Raw genomic sequence first — 27,837 nt, forward strand, 5'->3', positions numbered from 1 at the left:
TTACTTTACTTTTAAAGAAAGTTCAAATCCCTATGCTAACTTCAGCTACTAGTTCATTATATAACTTGATTCTGTATTGTTTGACTGGGGAAATTTTATGTTGGCTGCAGTTAATAGTGGTATCTGGCCTTAGAGAGAAAAGAAAATTAAACAAATAGAGCATTGTCCAGTCCAGCAATCTAGAGTGGTAACTCTAACCTTCAGAGACAGATTCCAAATTGATAGTAAATGCTTTATCAGTTGAAGATATTGATTATTTTTGTGTCTTCATGTTTTAATATCTCAAACTTGAAGGAACTTTGGCTGAAGTATTTCCTTTTGGGAGTCTAGAAGCTGTATATGTGAATGCACATTTTGATGGCTGATACGCAGCACTACTTCTCTTGCTTTTCTGAGAAAAAAATAGCCAATTACTTCTAAAATAGGAATTTAAATAGGAAAACTATCATCGCTTCTTGGATAAGTTAGCATGAGTTTTTTAATTTGGCTGGGTTACGACTGACCATAGAGAATAATGCACAAGGATCTTTTAATGTCCTATAATTGGAAGTTCTGTACCTTTCCATATGTTTATCATTGCCAGTTTCTCCATATTGACTAAATTAGAATGCACTTCTGTTTTGCCAAGATTTTACTAATGCTGTTTCTCTCTGTTCCCATAAAATAGGAAAGCCAAAATACTTGTAGTCCCTAATGACTCTTCAGAGGAATAGAACTGCATAATTTGTCTGAATTAACATTCAGTCTAAATTAGATTATTTCTGGATTAATTCCAGTTATTTCAATGGATTAATTTTAGATTAGTGCTGATATGACCAGCATCAAAATCTGGGCCACTGCCTTTTCAATACTACAAAAATAAATTGGAACGGATGAAGTGACCCTTTTATGGTTTCATATCCATCTGGCTGGTAATGCCCAGAATAATGAAACCAATCAAACTACACAAAGGGTAATAAAATCAATCTTAGTGTAATGCAGGCAGATGTACTGAAAGACTTGCTAGTGTTTCTATTAGGTCTGAATTTTAGTTTTAATTAGTCAACCAATGTAAATAGTAAACACACTAGGGTAAAAGTTAATACTGCCTTGGTCTGGCATTTAGCAAATTCCAGAGGATACTAAAGGAATAGCAGGCCACAAAATCCTGTCAACTCTACCATGTATTTTCTGTAGGTTTTCAATTACTCAGTTGGCTCTTCTTGTTGTAGTAAAGGAGAAAGTTCTGAGGACTGCCAAATGATAAAACTCTGCTCAAGCCAAGAGATGACAACTGCAGGAAATGCAGAGGCAGAGAATCCACTTCAATTTTCCTTACTTTTAATATTCATCATTGGTAGACAATGTTATTGAAGCTTGACAAACATGCTAGCTATGGATATAGGGGTCGAGACTGCCGCAGTAATCTCTATCTTCTTCCAACGGGGGAAACTGTGTATTTCATTGCATCTGTAGTGGTATTATTCAATGTTGAAGAGCAACTTCAGAGACATTACACTGGTCATAATGATGATGTGAAGTGGTAAGTCACCTGATAACATTATTCATAAAAAGAATGTAATATTTTGTCCCTTTAATGAAGTTCTGAAAATTTAACTTCTAAGAGGTTTATGGACTGGGTCTTCATGCTTTGGAGTGCACTTGCACTGTTAAAGGTCTCACTGTCATGGCAAGGATGTCTGTTATAGTTCTGTCTAGTCAGCACATGGAGCAACTGCTGTCAGGTTGTGATGGCACAGACCTGAGGATATCCAAATATGTCCCTAACAGAGCCTGAGTTTATTTGTGATATCTACCTTGAAGTCTGTGCTGCCGTATGTGCTGTGCTGCCCCACAATTTCAATTGCTGCACTGATGTTCTCCAAGTTACTGCTAGGTTCTCTGTTTCAGTTGCTAACAATTCCTCCTCATAGTAACTTGAGAAAATATATTTTCAATAACTAATATACTATTTGCATTGAGAATACAGAAGTGCAGAAATATAGCTTAATCTATAGACCCACCCATTTTCATTACTTTGTTTTATAGGATGATTTTCTTCTTTGGACTCTTCACCTTTCCCTTTTTTAAGTTGAATTGTTCATTTTCATCTACATCTGGATGCCCAACTCAGGTGCTTTAGGCTCAGTATAACCAATGCAACAGTTTTAATCACATCTGCAGTCTTCCTGGTAGTCTTCAGGCATGTCTACATCATAGCAGATACTCTGCAAACTAGTCCTGAGCACCCTGGCTTGTCTGCTTCCATGCAAATGTGCCAGCTTGGGCTTCAAAGTGGTTTAGCTGTGCTCAGGCTTAGAGGAGACTAGTTAGCAGGAAATACCAATATCATTAAACTGAAATCTAAACAAACATATGGTTTATCTTGATCTGTCTTCTGCAGAGTGTAGCTGAAAAAGAGCACACAGATTATCTGATGAGCTCTAATGTATGAAATGAGTTTGAAATCCTTTCTTTAGTTTAAGCGGTATGAAACACCTGTTGTCCCTCAAAGCCAGAAATAGACCTAATAATCAAATCTGGTTGCATTGTGAGCATGTTCAATGACATTGAATTATTTGTGTAATCTGTTTGTTGTACAAGGAGATTTTTAACTTGGATCTGTTCCATCTCATTTATTTCTTTCAGATTTTCAACTCTTTAGATATTTGAAAACTGTCAGATTTATTAGAAAGGGGATACCTTTTTACATTGTAAAGATGAACAAGATATTGCCAGAGTTCATTTTTGCAGGGCACATTGCCTCTGGAACTGTATGCAGAACAGCTGCACTGGAGAAAAAAAAAAATAATTGAAAGAAGATTTGGGACAAAAAGAGACCTTACTCCAGGCTTTAACACAAATTTTAGATATTTTTTTTTCCTTAAAGACATTAGTTAAGGTTTGTCATAGTCTTTAAAAAATCTCAGTTTTAATTTTAGAATCAGAATTACTAATTTCTGCATCCTAAGTTCTTTCTAAAGGGCTTTTTATTTTTTACCTTTTGAAAAATATTAGAGAGAAGTTAATATATCCCTGTAAGAGTCACTGAGTGTCTGCTCAATACAGTGTGAAGAGCAATGTTGGACCAGACATGCATCAGTTTGCCCCAAAGGACCATTGCTAGACAGCACTGACTGTACTGACCAGGTCTCTACAGCCTGTGATTTAGAGATACCTGAAGTTCAGTAACTAGCACAAATTGAAAGTTTGTTTAAAATGAACCCCAAGAGAAATTATAGCGGGGCTTGTTTAGTACATGCTTTGCAGAATTGGAGCTTAAGCAAATCATTGCCATGTTCCCAGGAGAATATCTTTCCAGTAAAAGCATGAAAATTCTTTGGTCAGTTCTGTTTATGTTTATTAAATGTTTACATGTATTTCATGTGTCTTCTATGACTAAAACAAAGCTGTTTATTACAGGCTTAAATAAGGGTTTGATGAAATAGATAATAAATGGCTTTAAATTTGGCCTCTCTTTCTTTTCTTTAGCCTGGCTGTCCATCCTGATAGGATCACTATAGCAACAGGTCAAGTTGCAGGGACATCCAAGGATGGAAAAGTGAGTAAACCCTTTGCTGACATATAATTGCTTGTATTTCACAAGAATACAATATCAAGAAGATATATGATATATTCTTTTCATGTTGCAGTTAAACTGGTCTTAGATTTTAGAACTGAACACAAGCAAAAACTTAATTCGAGACTGCATGCTTTCAAAGTTACCCAGTTCCAGTATCAAGGTAATTTGTGAATTATGGTTCCATTACACAGACTGAAGGTCAATTCAGAACTGATCCCCAAAAGAAATGGGGAAGGATGAGGCTACAAAGGAGACCTGAGAGGACAGATGGAAGTGGGGAAAAGGAAGAGAAGCAGCGGAAATTAAATTATAGGCTGTACAACTTCATTGCTGACCGTGGCTGCCAAAACCAAAGTACAAATAAGAATAGCTTTGGGAACTTTGTGCTGTTTGCCTGGGGGAGCAAAATAAAATTTTCACTCTTTCCATTATCTGAGCAGGAATGTTTTTCTTTCTCATTATCCATATTATCATAAAGTTTAGCTGTAGGCCAGGAATGTATTTGGAAAGAATAAGATGAACATTGCTCCAAAGAGTTAAGACAAGAATAGGTACAAGCAGAAGCAAGAAGAACGTGAGACAAAAGTCACTCAGAAGAATGTGCAGCTGATGTCACAGCCAAACTATTGCAAAATTTCTGGTAGATGTCAAAGAAGATTTTCAGGACAAAACAGATTATCAATATGCTAACTACTTTAAGTAAATGTGGAAAACAAAACCCCAGTTATGCAAGATAAGGTTTATGTAAAGACAGCTTACTTGAATAACGTGAATTACTAACTTTTATTGTGTGTTGGAGAATTCTCTGGGTTTTTTTCTTTTTTAATCTTCACAAATACAATTCCTCACCATTTTATTTGTGAAATAAAATCTGCAGGTCTGATGCCTGTGCTTGAGGGGAAAGTCATATATGGGTAGGGTTAATATAAAAGCCATTTGTCTAAGACACTGAGGTGGCCTTGGTTTGCACATTTCTTTTTAAGGGCCATTCCAGTACTTCTTAGCAAAACAGGCTGCTGCCCGTCGCTTTGTTTTTGGCTGACCTGGAAACCGAACCAGCCGGCTCTGTCAGAATGGCCGGGGCCAGTCCCTGCCTCGGACCTGGAGCGGCTACATGGCTCCTGCTGTCCCGCCGGTAACCGACCGCAACGCATTCCTGGGGCGCCCCCTGGCGGAAGCGAGAGCCGCTGCTGCCCCTTCTGCGGGGGGCTTCCTCGACTGCAGCAGCCAAAAGGGGCGGGGGGGAGAACAACTCCTGGTTTTCACGGGGGCTTCATCTTGGACCGCGATGTACACCCTGAATTTTATGTCCAGAAAGAAAGCTGGTTCTGACTACAGTTGTACAGTTGTTTTTTACAGCCATTTTTATCACACTGAAATTAATGACATTTTAGAATTTTTTGTTGTTGTTGCTGACCAGAATTATCTTAGTTGATACATTTTAAACTGATGATCTTGGGCCTTCCAGTAGGTCCCATGTTGTAAGGTCATAGCCGATTTTCACTTATTGATGGATGTCTCAGTGCCCATTAACCTCTATTGAACTAACTGAGATCAGGGAGACCTGACACACTGTAAGCCCTGGAGACCCAATCTCTGCTATTGATCCTATGCACACTAATCAGCAAACCATTTGTAGTATATCTGCTTCCATGTGTGACTCTAGAAAAATTCTGATAATTTTCATGCCTTCATTTGTATTAATATTTTTTCAGGATTCATTTTCCTTTCTTTTAAATCTCATTTTTGGACACCATTATTTCAGCTATAATTTCTGTTTCTGTTTTATAGCAATTGCCACCACACGTACGTGTCTGGGATTCTGTAACTCTGAATACACTGCATGTCATCGGAATGGGATTTTTTGACCGAGCTGTCACTTGCATTGCTTTTTCTAAATCTGTAAGTGGAGTCATATTAAGATTATTTGCTGAATAAGTCTTTGAATTCTTCTAAATTTAGCTTCCTTGACCAAAACAACCTTCCGGACTGCCTTTTCTCACAGCTTCTCTTGCCACCCAGTTGTTTCCAGCAGCTTATGTTGGTATTAAAGTCAGAAATATCTTAGCATTCTCAGATATCTACCTTATGCTTACTTAAATACAATTTCTTCAGGGACAAGCAGTTGCAGAAGTACTTTGAAATTTCAGTATCATTACTTCCTCTGTTTAATCATCCCATTGTGTTTCTCCCTTTGCCTCTAATTTTGGATTTAAAGAATGTGAGCACCTGTAGGAGAAGAAAATGTTCTACCTGAAAGCAGAAAAGGCATATGGATACAGGATTGTAAAGAATGAGAATCCTGTTGTTGGCCTCTTGGCACCATCATTTGAGCTCTATAGTCTATCAGGGAGGTAAAAAAAACCAAAACCAAAACAAAAAACCTGTAGTGGTGCATAGGATTATTCCTCTGTAGGTGCAGGACCCTACATTAGCCTTTGTTGCAATTCATGGGTTTTCTCCCTACCCAACTCCCCAGTCTGTCCAGGTCTCACTGAATTGCAGCACAGCCCACCGCAGGGCACCCACCTCATTCAGCAGTGGACCCACATTTTTCCTAGTCTTCCTTTTGCTACTAGTGTACTTGAAGATGCCCATTTTCTTCTGTGTTTTTCCATCCTTTGCCAGCTTTAATTCCAAGACAACCTTAGTCTTCCTCATTGCATCCATGCACATACTTCTAGATGACTTTTTAGTCCTATAAATACAAGTATAGCAATTAAAGTGTACATTTTATTTAATTATTTTGAATGAGTGTTTGTTTCTCATGATGTTTGGGTGATGCATTAATATTTTCTCTGTTTTGCCTCAGAATGGAGGAAGTAGCCTGTGCTCTGTGGATGACTCAAATGACCACGTGCTCTCCGTGTGGGACTGGCAGAAAGAAGAAAGGCTGGCAGATGTCAAGGTGTTGCAATAAGATATTTTGTACTACTTGCTTGTATGTAAATCTGAATTTCTTGCCATAAAATGTCTTCCTATATTTAGCTTCTTTTGCCTTTTTAACACTGTCACTTTATAAAAGGCAAACAACAGGAGGAAAGGCAGTAATTTTCTCTCTGTTGAGATTACCCTAGTAGTATGGGGTTTTTTGAATTTTGCTATTATTGTCATTCTAGAATTGATTAAACAAGTCTGGGCAGCAGTGACAGGAGCATGTGCAGAAATGAAATGTCTTAAATTCCTCCTAGAATTTTTCATTATCTGACATGGTTTCGAGGGACAAGTTTTGAGACTAGCTTACAAAACCAGAACATCCTTTGACTTCAAAATATTCTACCAAAGTATTCTAGACTACATTAATACATGAATAGATCAGAATTTTTCTTATACCATGACTGTCAGTATATCTAAATAGGGAACCATTTAATATTGATTTATTTTCTTTGAATTTTAAATTTTGATACATTTTTTTTCTTTTTTTCTTCCAAGTGCTCTAATGAGGCTGTATTTGCTGCAGATTTTCACCCTACTGATACAAATATAATAGTTACATGTGGAAAATCACACCTTTATTTCTGGACACTAGAAGGGAATTCCCTAATTAAAAAGCAAGGATTATTTGAGGTAAAATAAAATATTTCCTTAATGTTATGTTTATAGCAATAATATAGTCATACAGAACTAAGGGTTAATAAGGTTTGCATAAATCAAAACAGCTGCTCATTGTTAAGCTTGAAATTTTGCAGAAACTCAGGTGGCATTCATGGTGAGGCATAGGGAAGTTTTCCATGGGTGAAACTTCCACAATGAAGTTTTGAAATGCTCCTTTTTGCTCCTTGCATTCTTTTTCCTCTACTCTTTATGCTACACTTCACACCCTACCCTCCACTAACCCACCGCTGTCCCCAAACCCCCCCACCCCCCCAAAAAAAAATAATTCTATTCTAAAACTCTTTATGCTTACCTCAGCTGAAAAACAACATAGAGAATGATATATGGTGGGATTTTTTTATTTTATTTTGCCAGAGAAAACACTTGCAAAACCCCATAGATTATGTGAATATGAATATTCTTCCCTCTTCCTCTCAGATGCATACACATATGTAACTCAAATGTTGTATTTGAGTTATACTGAGCTGGCCACTATTTGGTAAAAATAATGTTTATTTCAAAGTATAATTTGGTTTTGTTCTTAAACCCAGACCAAGCTCTACAGCAGCTGCATGCACAAATGCAGGATGTTTACAGTGTCTGTAGATAAGTCCAGTGGGTTCTCGTTAACTGCTTGTGGAGTTGTGGCTCACAAGTGTAGTCAAAACAACTATTTTGCACTGTCAGTTAATATATTTGTGTAAAAGCAGGAGGAGATGCTGAGACTATGCATTTAAATTTTATTACATTTTATTTTTTCATTCTATTTTAACTCCAGAGCTACTTGGGTGGATTTCCACCTGTTAGGCTCTGTCATTCTCATTGGTTGTTGCAGAGAGAAGTGCGGTCACCCTAGCTGTGACCAGTTCTTAGTTTGAGGGAGGAAAAGGCCATACACATTGGTAGTCAGCAAACATTGTAAAAATGTACTAGTCAATTCTTTTGTCTCCTTACACCTTTCACTATTTTGTTACAGTCAGTATCTTAAATGCAGGGTCTCCAAGCAATGTTTCCATCACTCAACCTTATGATTCTTTGAAAAGATGATTTCTTAATTCTTAGACTACAGCCAAACTTTCTAGTAATGTTTTTCTCCTAAAAATTTGAAGTTAAATATAGTAATAAAGCTTGATTGTCTCCTTGGCCATTGTAAAGCCTTTGGGGTTATGTGTGAGCTCGGGATTCAGTTTCTCTCAGAGCGTTCCTGGCCTTGTGTTAGAAGTTGGTGTAGGCCTTCCCACTCACTCTGTCCACAAATTGTAATTAAAGGGTGCAGAACTGAGTCACCTCAGCTAATGCATCTTTTGCCCTTGCACACGTGAACTGTTTACACTGTAGGAATGTCTTTAACTCCTTTATAGATATTCAAGTAATAATAGAGTTCTATAAAATCAAACTACACTACTCAAATGCATGTAGTTAAAATGAATGGGTTGTGTGTTGCTGTGAGTGTATATTTTTCATAACCATGCAGAAACAAGAGAAGCCAAAGTTTGTCCTGTGTGTGACCTTTTCTGAAAATGGTGATACTATTACAGGAGACTCAAGCGGAAACATTTTGGTTTGGGGAAAAGGTAAGACAAGATTGAAGTTAACAGTGAAACTTTAATATAAAAGACTGAATTTTTACATAAGTGTGGCCTCATTTTAAGGTGGATAAATTTTATTTATCTTGAGTTCTTTTCCCAGATCAATCCAGCAGATTATGTCTGGATTCTCCCTTATGAGCACCTAAAGAATATGTATACCTGACTGCTAGAACACAAAAATCTATAGAATGCATTCTCTGTGGTCAGAGGTTGAATCAGAGCTATGCTAGCATTGATGGCTTTTACTGATGTAAGAAATGGCAAGAAAAGTTCTTTTTCTTAATCAATGTGATAGTAAGAAACACTGTTAATGTAACTGGTGATCTCTAGTCTCCTGTCACTTGTAAAATTTATGCCTATTGACATACAGTTTTTAGAAGACAACAGATAGCTTTATTTATTTTCCTAGGAAGTCGAGCTAAAATATATGCAGGTCTAATTGAATTCCTCAGCTTTACTTCAAAAGAACAGACGAATAGGACAAACTTCTTAAAAAGCTTTTTCTACTAAGAAAAGACAGGGGTTTTTTTTAGGCAGCAGGAGGCAATTCCTGCCAGAAGACAAACAGCAGCAGCATCCTAAATGTTTACTTAGTGTGTGAGATGCCATGCATAGGAATAAAGAGAATCTCCTAAAGGAGGCCCTGTTAGTAAAGGAAGAAGGGATATGGATGACAGCTGCTGCTGTTTATGGACTCAGTACCTTCTCCCAAGATACTCAAAAGGTATCAGACCCAGGAAGCAACATGGTGAATCAGTTACATAGTTCAGCCATACTGAGGTGTTCTTATAAGCTTTCTTTCGTCCAAGAACTATCATCCAGTTATCTCCTTGTACTTTTGATGGATATGCTATTGTTGAGGAAAGGACTGGGTATGATGTCTGTAAAACAAGACAGTTGAACTCTTTTCTTTCCAGTGTTCAGAAATTCTATAGTCCCACCTGCTCCCTGTTCTTGGTAGCTATTTTGGAGTGCCAACAGGGAAGGGAGACGGTGGCAGCTGCTGGCATGGCATGGTCAGTGCGCTGCTCAGGGGATGGTTTGCCTTATGCTGGTAGGCTAGTTTCTGCCTTGGTTGTATGCAGCCTCTTCTGCCCTTTCTCCCAGGAATGAAAGGAAATTTGTTGTGTTCTCCTCACCTCTGCCAGTTATTTTGGGCTAGACAAAAATGTTGTTGTTGTTTTTCTTAGTACAGTGTACTTTCTGTGTCTTCTTTACTTTTGACTCAGAGCTTTGTGTTCAAGTGAGGGCTGCTTCTACCAGGTCAGAATACCCTTCGCAAAAACTTCTCTTAATAGAAATCGTTTGTAACTGACACATTATATCATAGATGTGGACAGAAGCAAATGGGATGTATAAAGGAGAGGGAGTTGTTTCTTCCTAACTTGCATCAGCCACTCTCTTGGGCGAAACACAAAGTTAGTCAAGCTGTGATGTGCAGTGTACGTTTCAGTGATAGAAATACTAGGAACCATTTCTTTATACTGCATAACAGTAATGGTTCATCCAATCAGAGATATTTTATCTAATTTAGTTGATTTTTAATGTGTTTTCATCTAAAAAGGTACTTGAACAAACCAAATTCATCAATAAAGGAGTACAGGCTCTTTCAGGAAGTGATTTAGTGCCTTCTCCCAGATGTGCGAGGACCTCTAGCTTAGTTATGTTTTGGTGCCAGTTCGATGTCTGGAGGCTGTGGAATGTCCTTGGAGGATAAGAAATGACTGGGTTATGGTTTCTTTGTTGATAAAGCGTGTAGTGCTACTGCAGGTCAAATGTGATGTCAATTGGTTTAGCTTAAACCCTCATGACCTGTTTTTAATTTGTGTTTGAACTAGACCGTGTACTTTTTTGTTTTTGAGATGTAAGGAGTATGTTCTTAAGATGTAGGAATTCAGTCTCTTCTGTGAGGCTGCGCATTTTGGTGCAGCACTCCATGCCTTTATCATTGTTCAGATATAATCCTTGACAAGTAAGTAGAAAAATGAAGGGAAAAAACCCTGGGGAAAAAGAAGCCATTAAGGAGAATATTTCAGTACTAATGTTTTATTTCCTTCTATCCAGGTACCAACAGAATAAGCCACGCAGTTCAGGGGGCACATGAGGGTGGAATATTTGCACTCTGTATGCTGCGTGATGGCACATTAGTATCAGGAGGTGGAAAAGACCGAAAGCTGATATCTTGGAATGGAAATTACCAAAAACTTCACAAAACTGAGGTGATACCACCTAGCATGAAACTACTCTGCTACTGAAAATTAAATTAACTGTCTTCTGAACAGAGCTTTCTTAAAGATGTCTTTTTTCCTTGTGGATGTGTCTTCTGTGGGAAAGCAAGTCAATAGTAAAATGCAGTATTATTTGAGTCACCAAATCACAGAAGCAGAGAATATATCAGGTTGGAAGAGACCTCAAAGATCATCCAGTCCAACCTTCAAGCCAGCACTGAAGGGTCAACACTAAACTATGTACCTAAGTGCTAGGTCCTCAGGGTGCTTGAACACCTCTAGGGATGGTGATCCCACCACTGCCCTGGGCAGACTATTCCAATGTTTGATAACCCTTTCAGTGAAGAAGTATTTCCTAATATCCAACCTAAACCTTCCCTGGCACAGCTTGAAACCATTTCCTCTAGTCCTGTTGCTTGCCATCAAGGAGAAGAGGCTGGCCCCCTTCTCACTCCCTTCAGGTCGTTTCTGTAATAGCCAATTCATTAACATGGTTCCTTTTAAAGATCTACAGTAATTGGAAAAATCCTATATCCGTTCTTCTTCATATTGTTTTTTCCTTTCTTTGTAATTAATAATTTGAGGTAATTTTCCACTTCATTTTAATATAAAATTATTACATTTTTTTTTCTACTTTCCCCTTTTCCAAAAATTGTGTGAGGACTGGGAGGAGGGTGCTGGTGGGAGATTCCTTACTTGTAAAAGAAATTCCAAGCATTAATTCAGTTGCTATGTATGTAGAAATTGTTTGGACAGACCTACATAACTGTTTACTGACTAAATTTAAGAGAACAATCAGTATGGAACTCTGAGGAAGGGTTTAAACTCTAGTGGAGGTTAGGAGGCTGAAGGTTAGGAGGAAGTTCTACACAGAGAGAGTGATTGCCCATTGGAATGGGCTGCCCAGGGAGGTGGTGGAGTCACCATCATTGGAGGTGTTCAGGAGAAGACTTGATAGGGTGCTTGTTTGCATGGTTTAGTTGATTAGGTAGGTTGGATGATAGGTTGGATGTGATGATCTTGAAGGTCTCTTCCAACCTGGTCTGGTCTATTCTATTCTATATGTTGGAAAAGGTTTCAAAGATATATGCAGCTGGATTGGCTTGTCTGTTTTGGTAGTTCATTCTTTAACACAGCACAAGGTACGTGCTTGTGCTGTTTCTAATCATGACATCCTTCTTTTTTCTTGTTCATACAGTGGTATTCCTTGTTATTTTAAATGTTTACATCTTCTTTGTGCAAAATATATTAAAATGCATTTTCTAGGCCAGATATCTTCAAAAATAGCAATGCTTGGCAAATTGTCTGACTTGTCTCTTTTTCTGTTATGACCACAGATTCCAGAGCAGTTTGGTCCAATAAGAACAGTAGCAGAGGGAAAAGGGGATGTTGTATTAATAGGAACCACCAGAAACTTTGTCCTACAGGGCACGCTGTCAGGAGATTTTTTCCCAATTACCCAGGTGAGCTGCTACCTTAAAGGAATATTTTGAAGTGTGTAATAGCAGTATAGGTATTGCTTATGTATCTGTGTGATTTATTATTGTTAGGGTTCTTTTGACTAAATATATGCATCTATATAAGCTACTATATTTTTGTTATGCTTCAATATATAGTTGGGTCATTTTAATCCTGTTTAAAAATGTTTAGTTTTGATGGTACTGTCCTTTTCAAGAAACATTTCTGCTTGTGTAGGGTCACACTGATGAGCTTTGGGGACTTGCAGTCCATTCCTCTAAACCTCAGTTCTTCACTTGTGGACATGACAAACACATTACGCTCTGGGATGCTACCACTCATCGTCCCATCTGGAACAAGATTATAGAGGTATAAATTATATTAAACGGAAGTCTCCTCATCTTACAGACCTTCTCAATTTGGGTTTTCATAAGATTATCTATTAAAAATATTGTAAACTATTGACTTGAGTTAAAAATGAGAGAGTCAAAATTTGTCTTTCTAAATATGAATATAAAACCATTAAAAACAAGAATTTAAAACCCTAGGTTATAGGAATCTATATGCTGTGTCATATGGACATATACAGTGCTGATGACATTCATTTTTGTTTTACAAGGAAGAAAACCACAAATACAAAGCTAGCAAATATTTTATCATTTAAAAGTAGTTCTGATCAGTATTATTGCTACTATTGTTTAGATACTGAAGGAATGCTGAGTCTTATGCTGTATGTAGGCATTCAGTTGTACATTGCAGACTCCTCATGGCTTTGTAACATGATCTTGATTTCCATCTTAACAGAACAGCATTTGCCAGGTTCTCTCTCATAGTATGCCACTCCAGTTGTATACACTTGCTAAATCATGCTTGCTTCGTGAATGTGGAAATTGGAATTTATTCCATCTAACCAAGGTCATATCTTCTAAGGTCCATATTTTTCTTGCTTTCTAAATTAATTGGAGAGATCAAATCAAGATTTTCACTGCCCCAGAGATTTTCTCAGTTCAGTGCCTCAGTTATAAAGATAGATTGGCCTGTAGTGTAAGAAATCAAAAGAAATTAAAAGAAAAGTAATTCTTTTAATCTGAAAAAAAAATATAAAATAAAATCAATATTCAGGACTTGGCCTGAGAAGCAAGCTGATAATTGCGTTTTCTGACTTCCTAATCATTTCAGGATTCAAGATAAGTTAATGTGATTTGATTTAAAAATAAACTCTCTCCCCTTCTGTCTTTAGGAATACTGGAGTTGGGCATCAGGGAAATGGTCAAACCTTGAAACACATTAAAATCTTAATGTGCTTGCAAATAACTTGAACTGCTACCAAGATGCCAAGTGCAAGAGAGACATAAATACCAACACACTTAGCCTATGAACTTCAACAATAGAATGTACTTTTAAAAAAATCAGTGCAGTTATAAATCAAATTTTCCTGGATCTGCTTGGTAGACTGCAAGAAACTCGTGCCTCCTTTTATTTTGAAATACAGCAATAGAAGTGTACCGTATTGTATGATATGGAAAATTAAATCCTTTGCATTCAAAGTGGTTTGAGCAATGACACAACTAGAAACTTTCACATAGATCTTTCTGATCTTCAGCATAGTTTTTTTTCTGCAGGCTTAGTTTGATTATTCAGAAATGGTGCATGACTGGTTTTATTCAAGTCTTATCTATAAATGTCCTGAAGTAGAACGTAAAATATTTGGTACCACTTTTTATGCTTTCCTAATACATGTCTTTTCTGGTAGGGGGAAAAAAAACCCATCATGTAATTTAATTGAAGGTACTAATGTGATCCTACTCAGTGCAGCAGTGCAAATGTTTTTGTATACTTGCAGACTCTTTCAAAAATGCTGTGAGAAGTTAGTAGTTCTGATATATTTCTCATTATAGGAGTGATATATTGAGGATGGCCTATAGTCATGAAGAGAAATGCAAAATTTGACACTTTGTTCTCTTGAGGTCTGAAGAAAAGAGCATTTAGAAGTTCGAGTTGATAGTCAAGCGTTGTTAGTGGACATAAGTACAATATGGAGAACAGGAACAAATCTATTAATCATATAAGCTGCTATCTCAGAAATAATGTTACTTAAGATATCATCAACTCAACAAGGATATTGTTTCCACTGTCAAATCCTTTGAGTCCATTGAAAAAGAGAACTGGAGTTTAGGTGATTGTGACTTACAGCAAGCTTCGATGAATATTTAGCTCTGGTTTTGCACATATAAGACACTCCCTAAGAAACTGTGTTACTGAAGTGTTTAATAAACTGCTTTATTTACCTTAATTCTTTTGAAAAGATTGATGGCAACAGCCTTGGGAATGTTAAATTAGACTTTGATTTATTTCTTTTTCCTTCCAAGTACACACTGCTTCATTAAGACAATATTTGCTACCAGTCTTGACCACTTGAATTGACTGAGGCTGTGTTTCATATATCAGTGACTGATTATCTAGAGTAAATAAATCATTTCATGTTAACCTATTTTTGTCATAAAGATCTATGTAAAAGCTTTTTAATGTAGCTATGAGCACACATTATGGCTCAGATTAAATTCACTGAGCCTCTGGTTTACTCAAGAGAATATTTTAGCATTTACTATGAAATTATAAAAAAATAGGCACATTTTCTTTTCTAGATTACTGTATTGGTTTAGACGATGCATGTAAAAATTCTGGATCTCAAGGGTTATCTGAAATTTCCTTATAGTAAAGACTTTGAAATAAGTTACTTGTTTAAAAGCAATGAGAATATCCCTTACATCTAGCTTCTAGGACTAGTAACTACAAATTGCTAAAAATATGACAAAGTTTGCTCAAACGGCTACAATGCGATATGCTTCTGGAATGTAGAAAATCAAGGGCATAAGCATTTCTCTGCCTCCCTAATACTACGCTATACAAAGGGTTTTAAAATTCCAGATTAGAATCAGAAACCAAATTTATGCTCTTAACCTCCCAGTAAGCTGCAGCTGGCACGTGCTGAAAAAGGTTTTGGTGCATGTAGAAGTTAAGCTTTATTCCTCCACGCACAGTGACAGATACTATATTGAAGAAGGTACTTGCTTGTCCTTTAAACAGTGGGTAAACTGCAGCTTTGGTAGTTAATTCTTATTTTTATCCCTTGTGATTTGTTGAGAAGCTGCCTTTGCCAATGTTACTGTTATGAAATCACTTGCCAAGTTATTTTTAGATAGTGAAGAAAATAAAATAGTGGCCTTGTATAGAGGGGAAAAAGATCTATTGAGTAATATTTCAATCAGTGAAAAATGGAATGTTTTTCCCCTCAAGTTCAGGTTTCAAAAATAAGTAGTAATCCAAACAACCCAAAAGACAAGAGAGAGGTACTCTGTTCCCAAGGCAGATAACTGAATTGTGCTTTTGTTATAACTTGGACTGGCTAAAAAGTGTGTTTCCTTCTGAAACATTTTAGGATCCAGCACAGTCTTCCGGTTTTCATCCTTCAGCATCTGTTGTTGCAGTAGGGACGCTGACTGGCAGGTAAGATGCCCAGTGCTACACCTCGGGCAACAACAAACAGTACATGATTTTTCCAGCTCACATCCAAGTTCATGTTTTGCAGATGTATGCATGACATGTATTCATCCTCTATTGATTCCTATTGAATTTCAGAGTGAAATTCATTTGTATTGCTACAGTGTCTAGAAACCCTGCTCTTGGGCCAGTGTTTGCTGAGCATTGCATGAACACAGAAGGAAGAGATGTTCTCTGTGCTGAGAGAGTGGCAAGCTAAGATTAGTGGGAGAAGGTGGATTTGGACAGGGCTGGAAGTCTAAGTCAGCACTGAGACTGCGTTGAAGGTGCTGTCACGACACTACGACTTAAATGTTAGATTTGTGTGTCCCGAATGACAAAGGAGAGGTGAAACGAGTAGTCTGAGATTATGAGTTAACTTTGCAGATGTGTACAGAGACCTGAGTCCTGTAGGGCATTGTAGAGGAGATCACAGAGAAAAGGTTCTGTGTAGCAAGTGGTTTACTGTCACTAATGCAGTGACAGCCAGAGGCTTCAACAAAAATCTGGCAAATATTTCACTGTGCTAGACATGGTGTAAAACTGCATATTAAGAGGCATGTTCTGCCTGAAGACTGTAAGGCATAAATAAGACAGACAAAACCAAGGTAAAAGATAATGTCTCTATTTTACAGGGCAGATTATACCCTTGCTGACATAGTGGGCTGATAGTAGACCCTGGGTTTAACCTTGGTTGTCTTTCATAGGAAGAAGGAGAGCCTTTGCCATAAGTTCATCCTTTCCCTTAATGTCACTTGAGGGCAGACTTCGCTGTTAGTTTTGAAAACAGTTCCACTTTACTGAGGATATATAGGATGTTTATAGGTTATGAGTCAAGACTATTTCAGATTGTGTATCAATCCCAAACAAGGATTTGCTTTTTGCTAAATAAATAGCTATTTGCTAAATAAAGTAAATCAAAAGGAGAAGCTTTGAGATAAATCTTTACTTTGTCTTTAATAATTTAAGAATTGAAATGCAAATTTTATCTTTGTCCTTTCTACACATTTGCACATTGAATTAAATTAAAATAATAAATTAACTATGAAAAAGTTAATAAACAAAGCTAATCCTTCTGTCAAAATAGAATGGTCCTGATTCTTCCTTATGTTTTCCTTTGCTCTAGGATTTAATGTAGGCATCAGTTTAAACATCAGCGTAGCATAGAGGAGGGTCACTGAAAGAGAAGGATTATTACATATAATGTTTATTTTATTCTAATATGTGACACAGTAAAAGATATTTAAATCTGAAGATTGATATCAGGGTCAATGTCTAATTATTATTCTAGTTAAAAAAACATGGGAAGAATCTATCCTGTTAAAATGAAAAAAAAGAAAAAAAAGAAAGAGTAAAATAAACCAAACAAGCCTTGTAGCAGTTGCTGTTTTAATTTTCTTGGTGTGAAACTTATGCTATTTTGACAGAAGAAAAGTTGGTCAAGATTACAGTAGATTTGAAATCCTTATGGAATGATTTATTGGCCTCTTTCTGTATTTACAACAGGTGGTTTGTGTTTGACACAGAAACAAAAGACTTGGTCACTGTACACACAGATGGAAATGAACAGCTGTCTGTAATGCGTTACTCACCAGGTTTGAGAGCGTTTCATTTTTTTTATTAAATTTGTGGTTGGCTTGTTTTAAAATAATTCCCCACTTGCCATACTGGAATTGAAAATAAATATGCTGTGGAACGCTCACAACACTGAATGGGTGTTGTCTTAAACTCTAGTTTTCTTTTCCCTCCCTCCTTTTTCATGTGTTCATTATGGTCCCACTGGGAAGAACAAAAACCAAATGAGACTTCACTGTGCAGGTTGTTGCAGTCAGGTTAGCCCTAAATGGACTTTACCTACTTCCAGAACTGTCATTTGTTTTTAACAGTAGCATTTGCTATACTTTGCTGAATTTACTGGTTTGTAATGTCGAAAAGCAAGCATCAATATGCATCTGAAAAGGAAGAAATAGAATTTTATTTGTTCATTTTTGGTTCCTCTTGTCTGTGACACACTCATATTTTGAGATTAGCCTAAGTTCTTTCTTACAGGAATAATCACAGTTCTCTTTTGTGTTTATAGATGGAAACTTCTTGGCAATAGGTTCCCATGACAACTGTATTTATATATATGGTGTAAGTGAAAATGGAAGAAAGTACACTAGAATTGGCAAATGCTCGGTGAGTAACCTTACTTTCTTCTGTTTCATTATTAACAACTTGAGTATCTTTTGTAGCACTGCATTAGTATTGTTCCATTGAGAGATACTGTTAGTGCAGTTAATACAATATTTTTCTCTTTGTAGGGTCATTCCAGCTTCATTACTCATCTAGATTGGTCTGTTAATTCACAATATCTTGTGTCTAATTCAGGAGACTATGAAATCTTATACTGTGAGTAAGAATTATATTTAATCCTTTTGTGCAATGTTCAGGCAGTCTAATACGGATTTAAAATTCAAATGAGACCATACAACTGCCAAGATAGACCATATGTTTTAATTCATCTGGTGCAATCAAAAATTGATACAATTTGAGAATTAAAAATGTTCTCATGTGGTTTTGTTTTGTTTTGTAGGGATCCCCTCTGCTTGTAAACAAGTTGTGAGTGTTGAAACAACTAGAGATATAGAATGGGCCACTTACACCTGTACTTTAGGATTCCATGTTTTCGGTAAGTATCTTTCCTCTTAAAAGCTCTTAGCATTCTTGTTATTAACAAGCACTTAGATTGCCAACTTTTTCTTATGAAACATGACTATTCATATTTCAGTGAAAAATACAGAACTTCTGTTATGCCATTTTTATTACAATCTGTCCTCTTATTTCAGGCCAGGAAGACTCTGATTTAGTATTCTTGCTAGCTTCAAGTATCAATGTTAAATTACTACATAAGTGGTAAACAGGGAAGAAATCACACCCTGCCCTTTCTGCCACACTAGAACTGCTCCTCATCATCTTTAATCTAAAGTACCAGTTCTATGGCATTATCATTTATTTAGGCAGCTACTGGCGCAAATCCTTTACATGGACTGTTTTCATTTGCACTAGTTTACTGGGCAAATAAAAAATGGATGGAAATCTCTGTCATTAAGTACTTCTAATGTACTTTGATACAATATATAGTGATTCCATTAGGTGTAAGGAAGGCAAGAAAAAAAATGTAATAAAATCAGGTTGGTTTGTTTCCACGGAACTTCTCTTCTGCCAGTTTTGAAGAAGCTGCTTTCCCCAGTGTACTCTGAAGCTTTGTACTCATTCCACAACACATGCAGAACTAGACAGATCATTAAGAAATCTGAGTAGAGGAAGCTTCAAATTGTTCAATCTTTGAGACAAAATAGGAAGCCATAGTAGAAGTTCAGAGAAGAGTGAGGTTTAGTATAAGCATTAAGCAAGATTTTTACCCATGTTTCAAGTAGAATAAATGTAGTGACGTGTTTGTGGTTAGAAAGGCATGTTTCTGGAGCCTAGAAATGGGTTGGCAGTACCAATATGCTGAGAAGACATATTCAAATTTTGTATACTCTAACTGACAGGCAGTATTTAGGTATCACTACAACATGCAGATTTGCTAAAAGAGGAAATCATAGAAGACTGGCTCCATGTTAGCACAATGTTTTTCTCATATGTGGGATTAACTGCATTGGGTTAGGAACTGGCTGGAGGGCTGAGCCCAGAGAGTGGTGGTGAATGGTGTCGCATTCAGCTGGTGGCCAGTCACTAGTGGTGTGCCCCAGGGATCAGTGCTGGACCCTGTGCTCTTTAACATCTTTATTGATGATCTGGATGAGGGCATTGAGTCCATCATCAGTAAATTTGCTGATGACACCAAGCTGGGGGCAGGAGTTGATCTGCTGGAGGGTAGAGAGGCTCTGCAGAGGGACCTCGACAGGCTGGACAGATGGGCAGAATCCAACAGCATGAGATTGAACACATCCAAGTGCCGGGTTCTGCACATTGGCCACAACAACCCCATGCAGAGCTACAGGCTGGGGTCAGAGTGGCTGGAGAGCAGCCAGGTAGAGAGGGACCTGGGGGTACTGGTCAATGGTAGGCTGAACATGAGCCTGCAGTGTGCCCAGGCAGCCAAGAGGGCCAATGGCATCCTGGCCTGCATCAAGAACAGTGTGGCCAGCAGGAGCAGGGAGGTCATTCTGCCCCTGTCATTCTGCCTAACTGCACTGGTTAGGCCACACCTGAAGTACTGTGTCCAGTTCTGGGCCCCTCAGTTTAGGAAGGATGTTGACTTGCTGGAATGAGTCCAGAGAAGGGCAACAAAGTTGGTGAGGGGTTTGGAACACAAGCCCTATGAGGAGAGACTGAGGGAGCTGGGGTTTCTTAGCCTGGAGAGGAGGAGACTCAGGGGTGACCTTATTGCTCTCTGCAACTACCTGAAGGGAGGTTGTAGACAGGCGGATGTTGGTCTCTTCTCCCAGGCAGCCAGCACCAGAACAAGAGGGCACAGCCTCAGGCTGTGCCAGGGGAGGCTTAAGTTGGCTGTCAGGAAGAAGTTCTATACAGAGAGAGTGATTGCCGATTGGAATGGGCTGCCCGGGGAGGTGGTGGAGTCACCATCATTGGAGGTGTTCAGGAGGAGACTTGATGGGGTGCTTGGTGCCATGGTTTAGTTGTTTAGGTGGGTTGGATTGGTTGATGGGTTGGACACGATGATCTTGAAGGTCTCTTCCAACCTGGTCTATGCTATGCTATGCTATGCTATGCTATGCTATTCGATTAAGGCCCTTCTAGAGCTAAAAAACATATTCCTGGGGTTTGAGTATACCTGAAAGAGTTCCAGAGCTACAGAGTCTTTGCATTTAGCATCACAGGCTCAGCTCTTCTGAGATGCTAAGTTCTTTGAGTATCCCTTACTTTATAATTTCGATTCATGGAAAACATAGTGCTATTAGAACATAGGGCTGCTTTTGGTGCATAGTTATAGGAGAAGAGCATTACATCTGAGGGGTGATTTTTTTTTTTTCCCCTTGTAACAAATCAGGTTTTGGAGACAGACTGGAATAAAATCTGCTGGGCCAATGGGAAGGAGTGATTGCCCATTGCAATGGGCTGCCCAGGGAGGTGGTGGGGTCAGCATCTCTGGAGGTGTTTAAGAAACTGGGTAAGGCATTTAGTGCCATGGTCTAGTTGATTAGATAGGGTTGGGTGATTGGTTGGATTTGATGATCGTGGAGGTCCCTTCCAACCTGGTTGATTCTATGTAATGGGGAGTTTGTGGAAACTGCATATATGTTTTTATACTTACAGTCCTCCATGCTGGACTAGTTTACTGTAAGATAAAGCAACAAGGATGATGAATAAATAAAAGTAGGTGCTAGTTTTAATAATTGTCACAATTATTATTTTAGTAATGTCATAGAGATTGTGAAGATGTTCATCAATCAGTGAAAGGATATAACTTAATCAGAAATGATACGCAATGCACAAGGAGAAAACATGGTGCCATATATACTGCAGAAGATAATGGACTTCAGGAAGGCAAACTACAAAAATCCAAAGCCTTGATAGGAAAGATCAGAGGTTGGACAAAAGGCAAGATGTGGTAGTTCTTTAGATTGTATGAAGTGCACAAACTTCCAGCCCAGAGGAAGGACAGGAGTGGCAGCAAGACACAAATTTGGTTAAACTATTGTTGGCCTCTCCTACAAGAAAGGAGGATACAGTAAGTAGAAGCTGTTGGAGGACCAAGAAGACATATAAACAAAGACTAAACCTAAGTGCATACTTGTGACAAGTACAGTAATAACAGAAGGGCCGATGACAATATTGGTCTGCTCTGAAGAGAGGAGAGATGATGCTGCTAAGGCTGAAGTGTTCAAAAACCTGATGCTTTTTCCGCCCCCTTCTATTAGAAGACTTAATCCAATCTCACGGCTAACCCAGTTAGTGCCAATAGTGTAAGGATAAGACCTCTGGCTTCTGTAAGGAAGAAGTAGGTTGGAAAGTAGTTACAAGTTAGATATTTTCAAAGTATTTGAGTGTGATGAACCCTGTTGTATCTGTAAAAACAGTTAGCATAATTTTGAGACCACTAGCACTTACTTTCAAGACCTCACAGAACAGGCAAAGTACTGGAAAAAGGAAGATGAATGGATGTAGTGTTGGCATGCATCACCTTCAGAGCCCCTGTGGAGAAGATATGGCACAAAGTTAGTGGCTAGAATAAGAAGTTGAAGTAGTTCATTAATTATTAATTGGAAACCAGTCTGGTAATGTCGGAATGTAGTCTACTGTTTGGTACTTTGGGGCCTCAGAGTAGCCAGTATGAACAGTATTCATATGCCTGATGGGTTTGCCCCACTGGACACAGAAGAAGCGATTACATCACCAAGGACATGAGGCTTCCAGTATATTGATTTTTCAGTAGTTACTGGCTGACTGGAACTAGGGATATTTTCTCACTCTAGTAGAACCACATAAAAATGACAAATTTTGTGCATAGCACTTGCAGATCAACATAACCAACACAGAGGGGAAAAGGAACACTGCTCTGTTGAACACCTGTCTTCCAGCATGGGAACATATTAGTCAGCCTGGAAATGTTTTAGGGATGATTCAACTGAAAATCAACAGTAAAGATGTGTGTTCAAGGGAGGATATTTCACATGTAAATGTGAAGGACTAAAGACTTTAAAACATTTACTGATCTGTATGCTTCTTCAAGTGCATGTGCTGCTGGATATGTAACAAAGGCATCAGTTCATACCATGTGCCCAGTTTCAGAAAAAAACAGTATTTGAGGTGAGGGACCAACAGAAGAAATCTAAGATGCTGTACAAATCCTGACAACATTGCTAGCAGAGCACAGCTCAGATTGGTTGGATTCGAAACTGACTAGAAGACTGTAACATTGAGTATTGTATTTTTTGAATGTATTTATTAATAGCATGGATGATAAAACAGCATGTATAGTTTGTAGGTGGCATGAATCTGCAGGATTAGCAAGTTGTCTTGAGAAATAGAAGAATGGTATGAAAAAAGGAGGCATATCAGTAGAGACAAATAGGAGGTTACACACTTAGATGGCAGAACCCAGTTGTACAAATACAGAATAGAGGAGAGCAGGCAAGAGAGCAGATCTGCACAGAAAGAGCAGATTACTCTTGCATGCAAGCTGAACATGAGTTAACAGCATAATGCTGTTGTGAGGAAGGCTGACACATTAGTGGGATGTGTAATGAAAAGGACACCATGCAAAATGTGAAGTAACTGTCCATTTATCAGTATCTGCTTCAGTCACAGCTGGAATAGCTGCTGCTGGTTTTTGCACGTTGGAGCAACAGATAATGTGCTGACTAGCAAGAATAATTATCCATTTAAATATTGTTCTGGAAGAAGAGATTTAATGAATGAAAATTAGAGAAGAAGAAAAATATGTGGCATCAATCTTCACAGGAGAGAAGGGAAATAAGTCTCTTTGCATATCTGCAGAGGGTGGGGGAGAAATGGACTAATTTTTCAGCAAAGGGGATTCAGTTATAGACTCAGGAAAAAATGACAGTGAGGCACTGGAATGAATTTTGAAAGAGCACAGAGTCTAAAAGAAAAAGCCTGATAAGATATTTTCCCCATTTCAAAAAGGCAATCTTGTTTCTTAAATAATGTCTTTCAGGGCTTATCTCCAGCTTGTCAGAGTGACCACTTGTGAAGGCTCTCGCCTCTGTTTAGCTAGCATTTGATATTCGTACAAGCTCTTTTTAGTCAAAGCAGTTATATAAAATAGCTTTTTTTTTTTCATTCTACATGTTCATTATTTCATGAGTAGCAATTACCATTTCTTCTTTGTACCTTCCTTTTCTTTTTTTTTTTAAAGCTGTCCCTGATCTAGCAAAGAGGTGTATGCACACACATATCAGGAAAGTCAGGGGCAGTCCACAAATCAGTATTTGGTGTTTCATTTTACTTCCAACAATTTGCAATTCCTTACAAATATATGGAATCACTTCTTCTTGGTGCTTTTGAATTGTTGCACAATGGCACTATATTTGGGGAGAATCCCATGCAGATTGAAGGCTAACTGTTTCTACAACGCAGGGCAGGTGCCACCTTTGGTATTATCAGCCCAAAGAAAGGAAGCTGGAGTGTGCCTACCGTTCCTTTAGGCATAGGCATCCTTCTAGGAGAGGGGAGAGCTCATCCTGACCTGTATAAGAGTGAAGGAAGAGCATGCACTAGAGAGGAAGGTATTCAAGGGGGAAAACTGCAGAGGATGTGTGACATAGGAACAGTGAAAGAAAATCATAATGCCAAGACAGGGCCTGTTTTTTTTTCTCCAAAGCAAAATGGCAGAACACACATAATAGCTGATTAACTCAATGGTCTCTGAAAGTTAGATGTAATTTATGTCGAGTAGGGATTAGATAAAATTATGCTCCCCTGCCCCCCAGTACTGCATACCTCCACCTCCCAAAAATAATAAAAAAAAGTAGTAACTGGTTGGGTTTTATTACAGTTACCATTTAATACAGGCAGTTATTCAGAGGCTTTAAAGATGTGGTGCATTTATTCAGTCTTTGCATTGATGAGCCTGTAGTTTAATTTTAGAACAGTACTTTGTACAAGAACAGCAAGGAGTAGAGTATGTGGGGAAGGAAGAGAATTATTCACAGTGAAACAAAAGCATTAAAAAATTATAGTATATTGAGATTCATCTTGAGAGATGTTTTAATTGCTAAATAACATTTTAAGCTATGCAATTTCTTGTTTCCTAGGTTTTTACACTTTCATAATGTGAAGACAGTATGTTGAATCATACATAGGTAGTTTTTTTTAGACTACAGTAGTACAAAGGAAGTATATTAGCTCATACATATGCAGAAGGAAAATAAAAGCAGTAACTGTTATTTTTCTTCATAAACATATTAAAACTCTTTTAGACTCAGGTGAACTTAATTCAGCAGAATTTGTTTTATCAGAGTAAAAAGCACTGTACCGACTAGAGGAAATAAAGTATTTATGTGCTTGATTTCCCATGAGAATCTGGTCTTTTCCTGATACTGAAATATGCACACTGACTTGGCCTCAATTATTTTTATAGATTTGTTTTTTTCCCCCTTTCTTTTTTCAAACAAGTACTACTTCATTAATATTTTAACAAAAACTTGCACTGTCACTTCTATTTCCTAATTGTGGCCTTCCAGTATCTGAAGGGGGCCTACAAGAAGGCTGGGGAGGGACTTCTCAGGATATCGGGCAGTGATAGGACTAGGGAATGGAATAAAGCTGGAGGTGGGGAGATTCAGGCTGGATGTGAGGAGTAAGTTCTTCACCGTGAGGGTAGTGAAGCCCTGGAATGGATTGTCCAGGGAGGTAGTTGAGGCCCCGTCCCTAGAGGTGTTTAAGACCAGGCTGGATGAGGCTCTGGCCAGCCTGATCTAGTGTGGGGTGTCTCTGCCCGTGGCAGGGGAGTTGGGACTAGATGATCCTTGTGGTCCCTTCCAACCCTGACTGATACTACTATGATAAAACTCTTTAATTGGTCTCTATGTTTCAGGTGTATGGCCTGAAGGTTCTGATGGAACAGATATCAACGCTGTCTGTCGATCACATGGGAGAAAACTGCTATCAACAGGGGATGATTTTGGCAAAGTGCATCTCTTCTCATATCCATGCTCACAGTTTAGGGTAAGGTATTTCCAAAAAATTTGCTCTTGTAACTTGCACAAATGCATTAACTATTGTTTTCTTACATACAACAAAAAAAGAAATAATGGGCATACATTTCTGCCTAAGGGATTTATGTAAGGCTGTTTGAGATTACAATTAAATTCTAAAACTTAGTTTAATGTTAAAAGACTTTAAGAGAATGACGTGATACCTTGGTTTCATTGCCCTGTGAATGTTATGTTATAATGATCTGGTTTCATGTCAGTTTATATTCTCACTCAGTGTGGTGTTTTCTAGGCTCCAAGCCATGTGTACGGTGGCCACAGTAGCCATGTAACTAATGTAGATTTTCTCTGTGAAGACACCCACCTCATCTCCACGGGCGGCAAAGATACAAGTATTATGCAGTGGCGAGTCATTTAAAGGAAACATCAGTGTGAACTTACACAGCTGAGTCAACCATGCACAGAACTTATGTATAAACTGTATATTTAAAACTTAACAGTATGTTTGCAGTTTAGCCTGGTCACTGTGATTTTTTGTTTAAAAAAAAAAAAAAATTCTTACAAACCTCAGGAAAATGAAGCCCTGTGCTGGTTACCTTATTCAGTCTAGTGATTTCTTTTTCTTTTCTTTCTTTCTTTCTTTCTTTCTCTCTCCATTGTGTCACACCTTGAGAATGATCGTTTTCTGTTGTACAATATACAATGCAGTACAAGTTTCATATAAGAAATGTGGCTTGACAGTTTGCAATACAGTGGTGTCAGCAGAATGTGACTGTCGTAAATGTTTTCTAGAAACACTACTAAAATGGTCACAAAAATGCCTTTCAAAGACTGTATATATGTGCTTATTTGTCTCACTATCTACACTTCGTACTGTATATCTACTTATTTAGAAAAATCTATGAGAGTGTCAAGGTACTGAACTGTTTCTGATGGAGGATGATGAATGGATACAAAAAGTGTAAAACTCTAAGATGCAAAAATGAGTGTTCTAGACCTGAAAATGTGAATGCTGGTAAATTTGCATTCTCTTGGGAATAGCATACCTTGAGTATCACCCGTGAGAAGTTATGTTCTCTTTCAAGTTAAGTCAGCAGGTTATGTGCCCCGGTTTGATCTGTTTCAACAAGATTTACAGATGTCTGTGTGCTTCAGGTATTCCATATGAGTTTAAATTAAAAATCTTTTTACTTGTATATGAACAATTTCTTTTTGAAAACAAAACGAACAAAGCTTGGCCACATCCCCATTATTGGTTGATATATTTAACTAATATGTATATTAATCAGCATGATGCTATATTGTACATGTATAAGATTTTAGCAGTTCATAACAAATGGTAAGGCAATCTAGCTTTACTTTTTTATGCTTATGGATATTGTATATTTGTATTTTAAGACCAAGTAGACCAAGTCTAAAGATATCTTTTTAAGTGTACCATAAACCTGCAGAGGGTAAAGGAAGTCTTGGAAGGCTACATAAGACATTAATGTGTAACTCCTAGCCCCTGTGTTTTGTGCATGGATGGATATTTATAGTATGAAATAAGATTGTGTTTTGCAACGAAGTAATAGTGGAGGTGGCATAAAATCGTTAAGAAGGCCTTATCAATGTTGATTGTGACACAGATTGAAATGTATTGTTTACTTTGGGGAATGTATCTGAAGAATTTTAAAAGAGAAGAGTTCTAAGTGGACTCATAAAAGGTGATATTAAAATTTTGCTTGTAATGGACAGTAAACGTTAATTCTCTGAACTCTAAAGCACTGGTTGTTTAGAGTGACTTAAAAGAAATGGAATCAATAAATTTTGAAACTTTTTTATTACATCTCCAACCTCCTACACTGAAAGTGCAGGACACCAATAAACATGTATTAAAGTGAACTTTCAGTTCATCCTGTCCAGTAAAATACCTTTGTTTCAATGTGGTATGTTTCTAGGAGAGACAGGCTTTTCCTTCATGACACATTTGTGATTTCTTGATTAGAGGTGCATTTGGGAATAAAATCTAGATTTTGGGATTCATAATTTCATGTGTGAGCATGACCCTGGGAATTTGATCCCTAATGTACAGCTAGAGATTGAAGCTTCAAAGAAGGGAAGAAAGACACACTGCATGCTTCCACCTGCAAACTGTCTTGGTTCTGCCACACATCACTTCTGAGCCCTCAGCTGGTGGAGTGGCATTCTGCTGCACAGGGCAGGAGCCCCTGACAATTTCTCAGGCAAGACTTGAC

General features: G+C 37.9%; 1 protein-coding gene across 11 annotated transcripts in view; it reads left to right on the forward strand.

Annotated features, from left to right (window-relative positions):
* Nucleotides 1-27,510, forward strand: part of EML1 (EMAP like 1) — a 126,699-nt gene extending 99,189 nt beyond the window's left edge. For all 11 annotated transcript variants that reach the window (XM_068160108.1, XM_068160101.1, XM_068160104.1 and 8 more), the window contains 16 exons: nucleotides 1,373-1,522; nucleotides 3,472-3,541; nucleotides 5,354-5,464; nucleotides 6,375-6,470; nucleotides 6,995-7,129; nucleotides 8,631-8,730; nucleotides 10,810-10,964; nucleotides 12,311-12,436; nucleotides 12,669-12,800; nucleotides 15,871-15,938; nucleotides 17,478-17,566; nucleotides 18,052-18,149; nucleotides 18,275-18,362; nucleotides 18,547-18,642; nucleotides 25,483-25,613; nucleotides 25,893-27,510. In XM_068160108.1, the coding sequence (XP_068016209.1) occupies nucleotides 1,373-1,522; nucleotides 3,472-3,541; nucleotides 5,354-5,464; nucleotides 6,375-6,470; nucleotides 6,995-7,129; nucleotides 8,631-8,730; nucleotides 10,810-10,964; nucleotides 12,311-12,436; nucleotides 12,669-12,800; nucleotides 15,871-15,938; nucleotides 17,478-17,566; nucleotides 18,052-18,149; nucleotides 18,275-18,362; nucleotides 18,547-18,642; nucleotides 25,483-25,613; nucleotides 25,893-26,018 (1,771 nt within the window). In that variant the 3' untranslated portion in view covers nucleotides 26,019-27,510. The remainder of the gene's footprint in view (nucleotides 1-1,372; nucleotides 1,523-3,471; nucleotides 3,542-5,353; nucleotides 5,465-6,374; nucleotides 6,471-6,994; nucleotides 7,130-8,630; nucleotides 8,731-10,809; nucleotides 10,965-12,310; nucleotides 12,437-12,668; nucleotides 12,801-15,870; nucleotides 15,939-17,477; nucleotides 17,567-18,051; nucleotides 18,150-18,274; nucleotides 18,363-18,546; nucleotides 18,643-25,482; nucleotides 25,614-25,892) is intronic.
* Nucleotides 27,511-27,837: the final 327 nt, after the last annotated feature.

This window comes from Melanerpes formicivorus, unplaced genomic scaffold, assembly GCF_026170545.1.
Source record: "Melanerpes formicivorus ecotype bairdi unplaced genomic scaffold, bMelFor1.0.p_v2 SCAF_48, whole genome shotgun sequence".
Lineage (NCBI taxonomy): Eukaryota > Metazoa > Chordata > Aves > Piciformes > Picidae > Melanerpes > Melanerpes formicivorus.